The sequence below is a fragment of the Anser anser genome (assembly GCF_964211835.1).
Source record: "Anser anser genome assembly, chromosome: 1".
Taxonomy (NCBI): Eukaryota; Metazoa; Chordata; class Aves; order Anseriformes; family Anatidae; genus Anser; species Anser anser.
In genome coordinates this window covers 87,529,482-87,543,489 of record NC_139720.1, presented here as the reverse complement: position 1 = coordinate 87,543,489, position 14,008 = coordinate 87,529,482, and the positions used below count along the sequence as shown (strand labels likewise).

The 14,008-nt window shown below is 45.9% G+C and overlaps 1 protein-coding gene across 1 annotated transcript; it reads left to right on the top strand.

Moving 5' to 3' along the window:
* Positions 1–617: 617 nt before the first annotated feature.
* CD2 (CD2 molecule) lies at positions 618–13,212 on the top strand. Its single transcript, XM_083806338.1, has 5 exons — positions 618–825; positions 3,701–3,997; positions 6,510–6,746; positions 9,377–9,496; positions 11,468–13,212. The coding sequence occupies exons 1-5, from the start codon at positions 765–767 to the stop codon at positions 11,674–11,676; spliced, it is 924 nt and encodes a 307-aa protein (XP_083662464.1). The 5' UTR covers positions 618–764; the 3' UTR covers positions 11,677–13,212.
* The last annotated feature ends 796 nt before the right edge of the window (positions 13,213–14,008 follow it).

Here is a 14,008-nt window from a genome sequence, read left to right as displayed (position 1 = left end):
TCTCATGTGTTTTTGGACCTAACTCCAATCCCTCCTCCCATCTTCTTTCCTCACAGTCTTTCCAACACCAGCCAGCTCTGGGGCTGGTTTCTGGCTAGACCAAGGCAGTGTGCTCATCCCCTTCCAAGCTCATCCCTCTTCCACAGCTTGCTCAGACGGATGGCTGTGCTGGCAGGACACCCATGTGCCGCACTGGCCAGCCCCTTGTGATCAGATGCCGATGTGAAGCTGATCTGATGCTTTCCCAGGGAAGTGCATCTCCTTTCTACGTGTCGCCCAACAGCTGTCAGTTCCTGCTCCCCACTGGGGGACCTGGACTTGCTGTCCCCTCTCTGCTGAAGGGTTGCAGGGGAGTGGAAGGGTCCCCATCACTCCCTCCCCAAAAAAGACACATCTGTCCCACAAAGGAAGGTGGCATGTGGTGTGGATGTTGGAGCTGAACTCTTCACACAAACATGGAAGAGGACAAGGGCACTGGCTGGCCCTCCAGCTGGGTATGCAGACCTTGGGGGCATGCATGTTGGTTTGCATTTTCCTTGTCAGTGCAGATTGCCCCGTCCTGATACAAAGCAGCCCTTCAGAGGGTATTTCTGTCTGTGCTTTCTGTGCTCGTATGAGAAACGAGAAGTGCTAGAGTGAGAGGGGGAGGAGGGCACGAGGGCTGTGCAGGCACAGCCCACGACCGCTTGCTTATAGCAGACCATCCTTTCACCTGCCAGGAGCTATCATTAGACAAGGCGGCACTGGCTTTTTGGACCCTGAAGATGAACTTCAGGAGGATTTTCCTAGTCAAGTGCTTGCTGCTTTGGTTTCCCAGTGTAAAAGGTAAGCCTTCATTAAGTTTTTGTTTTCTCAGGCTGGTGTTGTTAAAGTTGCATTTTAAACCATTTACAACTTGGTGGGATGTTACTGATAAGAAACTAGTTCCACTTTCTCAGTGGGTGAGGTGTTTGGGCACATTTGGGTTATTGCTATTATTACTTGATTTAATTTTCAGCCAGGGTGAGGAGGGTAAGACCTGAGTTTCCTATTTCAATTATATTAATAAGCTGTAAACAGTTCTGGTTTTAAGTTAATGAGCTTTAATTTGACACGTGTATAATGAGAAATGTCAGCATGCAGTTTTCTCTCTGCCCTCAAGGTAGCTTGTACCACATTAGAGATCTAGTTCACGGTGCATTGTGCAGAACCATTGTCACATGTAATTACCTTTTCTTATCAAAGATGAACAAATCTTTTGAAAGCGCAAATTATATTCTTCCATAAATATTAACAGAAAGAGTGATAGATCTCCTTGTCAGCAGTGGAGTTGAAGGAGCCTAGGATGTGAAAACAGTAAGCAAATGTGTACTTATATTTTGTATAATACTGCTCTCATTTTTTAAAGTGTTAATCTAAAAACTTAAGGTGTTAACGTGTAGGTTAGAGAAGGTTTTAAGAGGTGAAGACAACACAACCAGGCACGGGTTTTTTTTTCTGTTAATTTCACTACAGATTGTTTAAATTTTTTTCCCTTCAGAACAAAATGAATAGATAAATAAGGAATTTATTTTTGGTACGTGATGTATAAAAGTATCTTCCCAAGCAGAAATGAAGTTTATTTCCCTTGAATGGAAAACTGGTTTCAAATATACACGAAGCTGTAAAACAGAAGACTTCCTTACTTCTCTAACGTTACTATTTGGAGTTTTTATTTTTAACTCTTTCTTGTGACTGCAAATGAGCTCTATGCTGCCAGTTCTGATATTTCTGCCCCTTGAAGAGCATTACAGTTGGCAATAACAGAATTGATGTTTCCTTAGCTGAACAAATTTTAATATCACACATGTGGAAGCCTCCGCTTTCCATCAGCAAGTCTGAGTGTTGGTGTGATCTCCATAGAGATATGTCTAGGTGGTCAGTCCTCTGAGATGCCACTGAATTTTCCCTGAAAACATACATTATTTTTCTTTACTTCTGGAGAGAAAGAAATAAATGCTAGTATCTGTTATGTAAAGAAATCCTATTACTAGCTCTAAATACTTGTTTATGACTGAGCAGAAATGAGTATTGAAATTCAGACATTTGAGTATAACCTGTAGTGTCATCGAAGTGGAGGTTAGCTGTTTCCAAATCTGTTTGATAGCTTGATTTCAGAATAGTTCATTAGATACATCAAATACCTCATAAAAAATGCAATAGTGAACTAAGAACCTCTCTTTAGACTGGGGGTGAATTGTAGGAAACACTTCAGTATTAATTTCCTTGTTGCAGAGGCACAATATTTTAATTCTTTGGTTATCTCTAACATTGTTAGTTTTGTGAGATAGAAGCTGGATTTCAATTTCTCCTCTGTCATAGAGATTATCATTGTACTAGATACAAAGAATAAAGGATTATATGCTACAGTGAAGGACTGTAATAAATGCGTGAACACAGTTTTCCTGCCTGTGGGAAAAAGTGCTTGAAATCTATAATATTAGAGCACAATTGGCTCTGCCTGGTCATGTGAAAGAAATCCCCTCCTGCCTCTGCTTTATCCTATAAATTGAAGAGGAATGAATACAGAATACAGAAGACGATGAATGAAATAAGTTGTGGTTCTGAATTAATGTTGTTATTCATGAACATATTCCATCTGACACTTGTAAGCACTTCTGGTGGTTTTGTTTTATCTTCTAAAAATTTTCCACCCACACTTGGGGTGGAGGCAGTGCCCGCACTGAAGTGACCTCCCGACAAAATGTGTGCTCAGAAGCCCCCCTTCACCAGAGCTGTGCCTTGCGGAGGCTGTGAAGCACCCTTGAGTGTAGAGGGCATGAGACCCAGGCACAGCGGGAAGAGTACTTGATCTCCAGTGGCAGTAATGTGCTTAACATTCGACAGCCCTTGCTTTTTCTGAATATTGTCTTCATGAAAAGTGCTACCCAGTCCTGGCTGCACCTTTGTGATGTAGCCTCCTCTCACCTGTTTTGCAGAGGGGGTCTATGATCAAAGGGCACCTGTCAAGAGATAAGATTTTTTTTGCCTTTGCTTGTCTCCCAGTATCTCCAGGGCCTGATAATTTTGCAGGCTGAGGTTAGCTTTTTTTCTCCCCCCTTACTTGCCCGCACCGTGATGGTGTGCTAAACACACCAAGAGGATGCACTGCGGAGCGGCGAGGAGGGGGCACCAGCAACCAACAGCCCTGTATCTTCCTCCAGTTCGGTGTCTTGCACTCGCTGATTGACACAGGCACGTCTTTTAGGCCACTGTTATTATTATTATTGCCATCACTGTTGCTGCTGAAGTGATCCCATGTTCCAGTTTGCATTCTCGCTGTCCGCAGTAATGATTGCAGTGACGAGCGCTCTAAATGTCAGCCTGTGCCAAATGCTAAACCCAACAAAGTGACCTTATCTTCAGGAAGGGTTAAGTTCATGAGCAGCCATGAATCTCAGCATCTGAAATCACTCTGAATAAATCAGCCAGAGTATAAAGCCTGCTTTTGAAAACTGGACCCTTAGCTGCCTCATGTCTCAGGTTTAAATTGGGTGCCGACATTTAGCTAATGAATGATCAAGAAGAATTCTGGAGCAGGGGAAGAAAACGTAAGTAACAGAGAGGCTTAGGGAACTCAGAGTAGAAATGAAAACCTTTTGGGTCACCATTGTGGCCGGTGAACAGGACAGCAGTGGCTGTTCAAGACTTGCTGATGGGCTGGTTGTGCTTCCCTTCAAAGGCGCTGACACCAGAAGGATTTACGTGGCAGTGGATGGGTCAGCTTTTCTCAACATCATGACTACTGGGACTGTGCATGAGGCAACATGGTCAAGAAACGATCAGAGGTTACTTCAGATAAAAAATAAGAAAATTAAGTATTACACAGACAGTAGTGGCTGCAGGTGTAAGGTACTCTTCAATGGGACTCTACAGATACAGCATGTGATGAAAGAGGACAGTGGCACGTACACAGTGCTTGTTTACCACGAAGACGGAAAACTGAAGGCAGAAGAAAAAACAGCACTTATTGTTCAGGGTGAGTTTTTACTTTCCCCATAGCATTCCCAGCCACAGATGAAAAAGACCTGGTGTTTCCACACCCTCATACAACCTTTCCTGTTCATTGCCCCATTTCTGTTTCAGGGGGGACTCCTGTGAGATGTACCTCTTTGCTCCCTTCTGTTACTCCTGTTGATTCCCTCTGGTCCCCTGTTGCTTTCTGGCTCCTCTCCTTGTCAGCCACCTGATCCCTCCATGTGCCCAGGCAGCACTAAAAGCTTGCAGATAGGCAGTGGGAGCCCACACTTTTTCTTGCCTCAAACACAAGAAACTCCAGCAGTCACATCCCCTGAGATGTACCGCAATGGGCAAGGATCGAATTTGCAGGGGAAGATAACTCCTGCACCCCCGTCCTCAGACAGCATAATGCAACAAATAAAAGCACCCTTAAGCCCACACCCAGGGAGTTCATCTGCATGGGTTCAAAGCATGAAGGCAGCCTACAGTTCCGTGCTGTATCTTGTGCTGAGAGATGATAGTGGTAGCAGCCCAAGGTTTCTGGGATGAATAGGAAAGATGGGGATGGGTATTCTGCTCTTCAGTGGCTGTTATCACCTCTCCAGACTGCTAAGCCATAGGGCAACATTATTATTATTTTTTTTTTTTCTTCCCAGCAAGTGGATGGTTTTGCTCTGTCCTTCCTCAGCCAGCATGCAGACCTTTGCCAACCTCGAGTGTGTGGGCATCAGCTGGCACTACTGAAATTATGCCTTCACAAGGCAGCAGCAGCAAAGACAGCTGGAATGGCTTTAGCAGCCTTTTTGTGCAGTTCAGAGGCCCCGTGGCTAACGAAAAGACTGCTGAGAAGTGAGGGTGTCTCACTACCTCGAAAACCATAATTGCAAACTGTCTGCAGGTTCAGGAAGTTGTTGAGGCCTGAATCTACTTACTCATGCCTTAAGGCACTGAGCTGTCATTGGGGTTACCTGAGTTTAATTTTGGGTTAAGGCAATAAGTTGCAAGTTAGCTGTGTGCTGCATCAATTCATGTACTGTGCAGCAGAGAGCTTGCCTTGCCTCTGATACACGGTTTTGGAAGTAAAATCCTCTAGTAACTGTTGGTTGAGTCAATTGTCATCCAGTTTATACCTTGTTATTAGTGTTGGAAAATAACAGTTCTATAACAGAAAAAAAAAGTTGTTTAGGTGATGACATTGTCACCCAACTCCATCACCAGAACCTGGACTCTGGTGTTTCACACCGGGACATTCCCCTGAAAGATAACTTACAGCTTGCAGAAGAGGAGCTTAATGAGGAAAGGGACGCTGCCTTTCCTTCTCTCAGTGTGAAACTAGACTTCATTTGCTATGAGCAGCTCTTAATGGCTTTAAAATTTATGCTCTCCATAGCTTACACTGCCTACAGCTATAGATGAGCCTGGTGTGTAGTTGTTTGCCTCGTTTAGAAGGTAGAAATTGAACTTTTTCCATCTGATGCCCCTGCCAGTTGTCCTTGGTTGAGCAAAAGTCCTGCAAGGCTTTTCTGCTTCAATCGGTGTCACCAGTGACAGAGAATCTGGAACTGAAACATAACTAGTTGCTTGCAGGACAAGGAGAGACAGAAATTGGTTCTGTCATAGCCTCATTGAGAGCTAGGAGTGGTCTGTTTTGTTTTGTGATTTCTGTTCTGATGGCTTTTCATGCTGTGGCTGTCATGCAAGCTGAGTGCCTTTGGTGATACATAAAGCACTGTAACCAGCTGTTTGTTCTGCCTTAGAGGAAATCTCTCCTGATGGGTACAGGCAGATCAGAGCTCACTTAATTTGCACCAAAACACTGGAGCAGGAGCTGCAGAGGGCTGTTTCCAGTCCCCCTCTTCCCCCCAAAACACACCTTCCTCCCCTACCCTCACTGGGCTGGCCGTGAGCCAGGCTGGGCCTGGAAGTCATCCAGCCGTGTTGGTTCAGCTCTGCTTTGCTGAAACGCTCTCAGATGGCTTCCAGATCTTGGCGGAGCTCCACATCCGCGGCTCCTCCCCTCCGCCCCAAATCACTCGAGTAAGCTTTAGCATCCCTTCAGGTTGCACAGTATATGGTTAACTACCTGGAGTTAAAATGCCCTTATGATGTGAACTACAGATATTTCTATTCTGAGGAGGAACTGGGGATAAAACTCAGGTTTTAAATTGTGGGTAATGCTGCAGTGAACATGGGTACAGGAGAAGGCAGAGTGTAGATGCTCTTGCTGAAATAATAATGTCTTGTTAAGGAAGAGGCACTTTACAGAGTATTGAGAAGGGAATAGAAAGAGATAAAACAGATCAGAAATGTGTTAGGACACATATGTAGACTAATGTACTGCATTTTGTTTATCATTCCTGTGTTGCTTCTACAATGGAGGTCTAATTTGCCCTTTATTCTTCTCTGGTCTCATTAGCTGGTGTTACTCCCTCACTGTTTGTTGGTGGCTAATTCCTTGTTCTGCTTAATAATGGAGATTTTCAAAAGGAGAAACCTTGTCAGACCTGCCTGTCCCCTCTCTTCTTTTTCAGAGCCTGTCCCTCAGCCAGTCATCTACGCCGAATGCATTAATAAAACCACAACTGTGAAATGTGAAGTGAAGCAGACGTCTAAGAACCAAACATTTATGATAGAAGTGGCTCATGATAAAATTAAAAAAAGTAATTTAACAAAGGTGGAATTTACTACAACCCATTCTGGGAAGTTCAGATGTACTGTTAAGAATGAAGTCAGTGAAAAAACAACCGAGACACAAGTCAAGTGTTCAGGTAGAAAATCCATTTTTACTACAATCTGTTGGTTTGACCTAGAGGGCTTGATGTAGTTGCACATATCTACAGGATTGTTCCAGGTGCCAGAAATATCAATGGTTCCCTGTACCCAATATCATGAGTCTAGTGCTGCTGCTGGGTTTTTGTTGCATGCAGCAGTCTGCAACAGGCAGAAATCACTCCTCTTGTTTTTATACTTCTTTATTCCTTTAAAACAAGTGGTACTTCCCAAATGATTACCGTGAAAGAGGTGATTTCAGTACGACAGTATAAAACTACCCAAGCTACTACAACATAAATTAACAACTTGTTTTGGGAAATGTGGCTTGGGATCTTCTGCTGTGTATATGAAGCCATGGCATTGGTTTTGGGGATTTGCTCTTGATTTACATCTTTATGGTGGGAAAATTAGTTGCATGTTCTTTTTCTACTCTCCATGCTCATAGGTGGTAGTTGTCTGCTATCTGTGGGTGTGCTTGGGTGATCTCACAAGGGGAAAAATAAGCTCATTGGGCTCCCAGCTTGGCCTAAAAATCAGGAAGGAGGTTTTGGAGAAGTCAGCTGAGTGTTGGGGCTACATGACTCAGATAAGCATGGCTCAAATGTACCATGGATTTCCTTACTCATTTGAAGTTTCACCTTCCTCAAACACAGTCACAGCAAGAGAACTGGAGGAAATGTATTTTAAATGGGCAGAATCATGCTGAAAATGATTAGAAAGGCAAAAGAGGTTATACCCTTCCCACCCCACCTCAGTAAAAGTGTTTTGAGAGTTAAGGTGAAAACAAGGGACGGGTCATACCAGTGTAACATTGGATGTGGTGCTCAGTTCTAAGCTGAGATATCCGGTGCAGCACCAGGGAAAAGTCCTTGAGTGTGCTGATCTTGGACTCATCCCACCTAACCGGCAGCACTGAACTTAAAGCACTCGCTCCATATTCCTGCTGCAGTTAGCGGAGAGTGGGGACTCATGGTAGCTAGCTGGTGTAGTGTTTCCAATGTCCTGCTATTTCTGCCACAGCAAATTCCAGAAAAGTCCCAAGTTCAGCCCACAGTGTGAGAAGAGAGGGAGCAAATCCTTGAGGCACAGGCCTCACTAAAGTGACACCAAGGTGTACTGTGGCTGACGGAAGGATAAAAAGCAGAGGGACGGGGTGGGCCTGGGCAGCCCAGGGCATGAGCCAAGCAAGCACGGGCCTGCCTGCAGTGCTGGTGTAGGCATTATCCGTCAGACAGATGCTTCCATCTAGTGGGTCATCCTTGAGAAGAAGTGCTCCTCTTCCACAGGGTGAGACAGTTTGTTTTTCTCTCAAATTATTCATGGAGAAAGAAAATGTTTGCCATGCTGGTCTTGAAGGTACGCATGTGTGCGACACTGATAAAGTACCATAACCATGCAATGCTACCCTTCCTATGCAAACTAAAAAATTCTCAGCCTTTCAGTGTGGTGGCAATACATGAATAGCTCCATAGTAGATTTAAAAATCCCTAAAATTTCAGTCAAATCTTCTTCCAACCCTGCTGCCCTCCTTGAGTATCTTTTCCTGAATTTGAGGTCTATCTCCTTGAGTATCTTTTCCTGAATTTGAGGTCTATCACCTTGAATATTGACCTTCAGTGGACAAGGCATACTTCAGATGGGATTGAGCTCATCTAACTTTATATAAGCATAACTGTTTGTGAATCTGCCTGGGCTCACCTTATAGTCAACTGTGAGAAACAGGCCTTGAAACACATCTCAGTGCAACACTGACAGCTGAAGCAGGTGAGATGAACTAAATCACTGAGTGTGCTTGTTTCTCTCCGTTACAGCCCAGACTGATGCTGGTCTTCATACTGTAGATAAACATCTTGACTTCAGCCTTGTGACTCATGCCCTCCGTGTGCATGCCTGGTGTACGTTAAGGGTGGTACAAGTAGTGCCTCCTCTTTCGGAGCTTTGTCTCCCAGGGAGCAAAGGAAGGTGCACTTCTGTTGGGTACTTCAGCTCTGTAGCACCTGTGCTCAGGCATGAACACCAAATGCCAGAAGAGCAGCCCAAGCAGGAGGTAGCAAAGAAAGACAAGAGTCCAACAAACCTTATTTGGCCAAAGTAAGGGAGGCTCACATAAATCTTTGCCCACCAAGCAAACCAAAGTCTCATTTTGAGGCTGTAGGATATTTGTTTTTTTTCCATCTTCGCTATTTTTTAATTTGCATAGAGCCAAAAATTGAAGCAGAAGTACCAAAATGCTATGAGGCAAGCTGATCTCAGTGTTTCCAGCTCAGTAGGAAGTACATAGAAAAAGTTTATTTCTGTTGGATGCTGAGCACTGCCTGGATGCTTGTTGTCCTTAAAAGGGTCCCTTGCAGGAACAGACTATTCGTGTTAATTTAAATAAGAGGAGCTGACACATGAGTGCTCTGGTTTCAATTTGCTGCAGACAAAGTTTCCACAGCGTTCTCCAACACTGTGTCGTTCACAATGAGGACCAGTAACTTTCTGCTCTGTACAGAGAAAGGGTAAAGGGTGGGTTCTTCCACTGGGGCTGCCTTTATAGTCAATGGGAGAAAAATACAGAATTCTAGGTAGGCATTATGCAAGTTATTTCTTTCCCTCTAACATCCTCTTTCATTCTCTTAACCAGGCCAGCTGGACTTCTATCTTATCATAAGCATAGCAGGAGGCGCAATATTGTTTGTCACCTTTGTGATTTTGCTTATTTTCTGCATCAGGAAGAAAAGAACAGAAAGGCTTGAAGATGATGGTAAGTGTTTAAAGGCTTTACGTTATTCTCCAGGCACCTAAATTCTTCAGGCTTCCTACTGATTGCACCCCCGTGGGCAGGAGCATGCTGTTTGCCATAGCTAGAGCAAGAGCCCAGTTTTCACACATAGTGAATCTCAGCAGATCAGCTGCTATTGTCAGTCTTGGTTTCTCAGGATGTGCTCGGAACAAAAGACCTTTTGGTCTCAAACCCTTCTGTTTATCTGTGGGAGAAGAATGGCTCCCCTAAATCTCAGCCAAGACCACCTGTCATGAACATCCATGGGGCTAAACATACAATTAGATACTCTGTCAGCAGATTTTTTTCCAGTAAATTTATGTAGTGTAAAATTAGGATCTTTGAAATCATTAGTCACATTTAGAAACACTGTACATAGTGGGCACGGGCAAGAAGGGCTCAGCTTTTTGGTGAGTTTCCTCAGGCATTTTCTGGTGCCTGTCCTCTCTACAAAGCAATTTTGTTGGAGGCCTGTCAACACTGGAGGCCCAACGTGGGGCACTTTATTAGAGACACCGTGCTTTCAGAGTAGGCAGAGATTTCATCTGTCCAAAATTCAGGCTTCTTTAAGGCCACAGGAAATATGCTGATGGAGTCATCTCTCAGCATGGACTTAGTGTTGATGGAGAGGTTTCTTTCAATTACAGCTCATGTGCTGCCCCTATTTTGTGTGGGCAGAGGACACTGAGCTGCCACTCATGAAGAGCTGGCTGGCCCACCCCGAAGAGGAAGCTAAAGTTATGAGGTCACCCAGCAGCCAGGGGAGCACCTCGGTGTTGCAGGCTTGTTTTCAAGTCCTGCACCTACATACTGTGTCAGGCTTCCTGTGTGGTCTTCAATAGCAGCTAGTCTCTGCGTGAGTCAGTGTTCAGGCTACAAAATGGGAGAAAAGACTCCTTTGTACACCACAGCAGTCTTTGTCAAGGTGAAGAGGGCAATGTTTGAAAGAAACTCCAGCTGATGCCTCGAAGGTGCTTGTGGTCAGGTTGACAGCAGGTCTGAGAATGGTCTTTCCCGTGGCTGAGGGTATGACATTAGTGCAGTAACTCACCACGGCCCTCTCACTTCACCTGGTCACAAAGAACAGGCAGGTGCTTTCTCTGTTCTCTGGGAGAGCTCACAGCAGTGCAACCACAGGATGTCATCTCAGAAGGCTTGGCATAGGTTGTGAGCACAATGCCATCAGAGCGTTATTTTACACTATGGCTGTTCTTGTTTGACTGGGATAAATTACTCCCTCACCTGTGCAGTGACAGCATCTCCTCAATTCTTGGGTTTGGATTTAAAAAAAAAAAAAAAAAAGAGATGTCTGGGAGAATGAGAACTAAAATAAGAAGGTGACCAGCCTCTTTGAAAGAGTTTGTGTGTTTGAAGACATTTCAGTGCCCCAAGAGGTAAATCCCTCAGTCCCTAAGCTAAGATGACTGACATTTCAGAAATTACAAGTTAATGATCAGCTGGCATGTATTTAATTCTTCTGTATGTTGGGAAATTAATGCTGGCAATTACCAAGTGCCTGGAAATCTTCATGGCAATCCCAGCACAGACATTAGCAGGTCAGAGTGCTTTTATGTTGCTTACTATGGGTACCTCTCAGTTTTCATTCAGTGGCCCATCTTCAAAAGATGACAGAGCAGCTCAGGCTGGGGGTGTCCCTCGGTGCGTGACCAGCACAGAGAGGGCAGAGCCACCTCAAACATCCCCAGGTACCTTGACCTCAGCTGGGCAACTGCAAAACTTTCAGCTTTGCCTGGGGTGCATAGATGACAGTGATTTTTTGTTCCTCTGAAGCAGTGAGACAATCTGAGAGTGACAGCGGCCTTCCAGGTAAGGCCAATATCTGGCTTTTGCTTCCTTGAGCTTTTTCTTCTCCCTCACTGACTTAAATAACAACGTCGCCTTCTGCTTAGACGTGAGTAGGTGCCTGACTGCTGGGATCTCCTGTCGTTGCAGATGAGGAGAGGATGATGCAGATTCGCAAGGTAGAGACCGAGATGGCGGTGCGGGAGCTCCCTCGTCCGCCTGCCAACCCTACCCCGCGGCAGGTGCGCCTGCAGCAGAGGCCTCTGCCGCAGCCCCAGGGGCAGCAGCAAGCCGTGCCTCCGTGGCCCAGGCCGCGCACCCAGCCGCGGACTCCAAACCCACCGAGAGAGAGACCTTGAGCGTCTGGCCTCGGAGGGACAGAGCTCTCCCTGCTCCACGACTTGCCAGAAGAAGGAAGTTTACAGTCGTCAGGAAACCCTCCCGCCCAGGCTTGTGTAATGCTCAGCTATGAAGCGCCAGCTTTCGTTGCATAAAATTAGAGAGAACATCAAATAGCTGGAGATGGAGAGACACGGTGGAGGACACTGAAGGGACCTCATCCCTGGAGCCAAGTTAATTCAACTGAGCCTTGACACCTGTGTCTTTCTGTGGTTCACTTGTTTTTACTGCACCTTGTTGTTGTCTTGCTTTTTGGATGGATTATCTCAAGAAGAAATGAGAGCCCTAAGGAGATAACACGGGCTTACGGATCTCACGTGATTGTCACGTAGCTTTCTGTTCTCCTGCCATGCATTAGGACAGCCCTCTGGTTTCAGCATCAAATGCATGATCTCCTGGACAGAAAGATAAGTTGTACGTGATCAGTTGCTTGTCTGATGTTGAAAGAATTGTGTTGTCCGATGCAGAGGAGAAAATACTGAAAGGAGATGTGAAAGCCTGAAGCATGTATGTGGGAAAAACGCAAGTAGGGAAGGAGTAAACCCTTCACTTTCTCTACCATATTTAGAACAAGAAATCACGTGCTTAAATTGCAGAAAGAGAGATTTAGATTGGATTTTTTTTCCCAACAGACAAACAAAGCGCGGAGACAAATTTCTGGGAGAGTATCACCAACACTTTGGGTTTCAGAGGATGTATTAGACAACAACCTGCAAGGTACCCTCATCTGCTGAGGGCCAGGGGAACGTGCTACATGGTTTCCCCATGGACTGCTTCAGCTGTTTTCTCTGACTTCTTGCTGGCAAATAAAATGAAACTATACTCCCTACATGTATAACCAGATGATTGCAGAGAATTGTTGAGAGATCTCTCAAAGGGAGAGGTGTGTATACGGACTGCAGTAACTGCTCATACATCACTCCATGTGCTGGACAAATGCTGCTCACTCCTCTGGTCCTTGGAAGTGTTCATAACTGCCTCTGTTGGACAGCTAAGGAGCTGGGAAAGGACATAACTCAGAGCAATATCTGAATGGATAAATGAGCCTATCTGGTGTAACCTGCAGCATAGGTGGAGAAAGGGAGAGCTACCAGAGCCACAGAGCATGAGCCATCTGGCCAGCATTTTGTTGCAATAGGTAGAACATGTAGTACGTCTTTCAGGGTTGGTTATTCTGCACCCATCATGGGAGTTAAAAGAGCCATCCTTTGTTTCTCCTCAGAAGTGTGACTATTTTTTTCTTCTGGTATAAGGGCAGAGAAGAAACTTGTCAAGGAGAAGGAGGTATTTGCCTCTTCCAGAGCTCAGTCACTTTGCTCGATCTCCAGTTGTGGACACAGTGTTGGAAGTGCCACTTGTTCTTGCCTTAGCTTTCTGCAGCTTGTTTTAGGGCTTCTACTTATTTAAAGTTGCATTCAGTAAACGTGTCGTGGCTAATTTTGTAATACAAGCTATGTCCCAATAGTGAATGAATAAAGAAAAGTGTGGGTGGTGAGTATTTCAGTTCATACCTGTGCTGCAATTCCAGTATCTGGATCCCACTTTGCTACAGAGGAGACAGGAAAAGCGTTTTGGTCCCTGAGCCACAGAAACTTGGATGCAGGAGGTGTTGCAGAGGTCATCGGGAGGTGCTGGTCATCATGTGAGTACCTGCAGCTGGTGGGATTAGGTCAGCGTGGGTGAATACAGCCACTGTGTCCGCCTGCCTGGTGCAGTTGGAGCTTTCCTGGTGCCCTCTCCAGAGCGAGCAGCCAGGCTGGGACTGCTCTGGTTAGGGTGGTGCTGGTCTTTCCTGGGAGAGAGGGGGGCTACTGGGACCTGGTGGGGAAGATGGGCTCCTCCTTGGGACTCCACTGCCACTGAACAATGCTGTCAGTGCCCTGGGCTTACCAGAGCTGCAGGAGCGCTTTGGAGATGCTCCTTCCCCGTGGCTGGGGCTTGGTGAGCTTCTGTCACCTGCCTTCCTCTTAGAGAGCTGCTTAGGTCAAGGGACCTCGCTCTGTGACTTATGTGGTGGGGGTCTGCAACTGGGAGCCTTGTGCCAGGTGTCCTCATCACCCGGGGTCAGTCGTGCAGAGCCTGGCTCCCAGCCGAACTGCCGTGCTGGCAACTCCCCGGCGGGCGGCTCTGCAAACGCTGCCGGCCGCGCTTGCAGCGTGGCGGCTGTGCCGTAGCCATGCTCCTGCTCCGCAGCTGACCTCTACCAAGCGCCCCGGCAGCACGTGCCCTCTGCCTGATCCCTGTTGCTGCAATCCGTGCTCTGCTCCCAGCTGCAGGGGCCGCTCCTGGGGT

Excerpts from the sequence above, each read along its gene's own strand:
- CD2 (XM_083806338.1), top strand. The coding sequence starts at position 765 with ATGAACTTCAGGAGGATTTTCCTAGTCAAGTGCTTGCTGCTTTGGTTT. Across the intron at positions 826-3,700 it reads TTGGTTTCCCAGTGTAAAAG|GCGCTGACACCAGAAGGATT; the intron begins GTAAGCCTTCAT and ends TTCCCTTCAAAG. Across the intron at positions 9,497-11,467 it reads AGAAAGGCTTGAAGATGATG|ATGAGGAGAGGATGATGCAG; the intron begins GTAAGTGTTTAA and ends CTGTCGTTGCAG.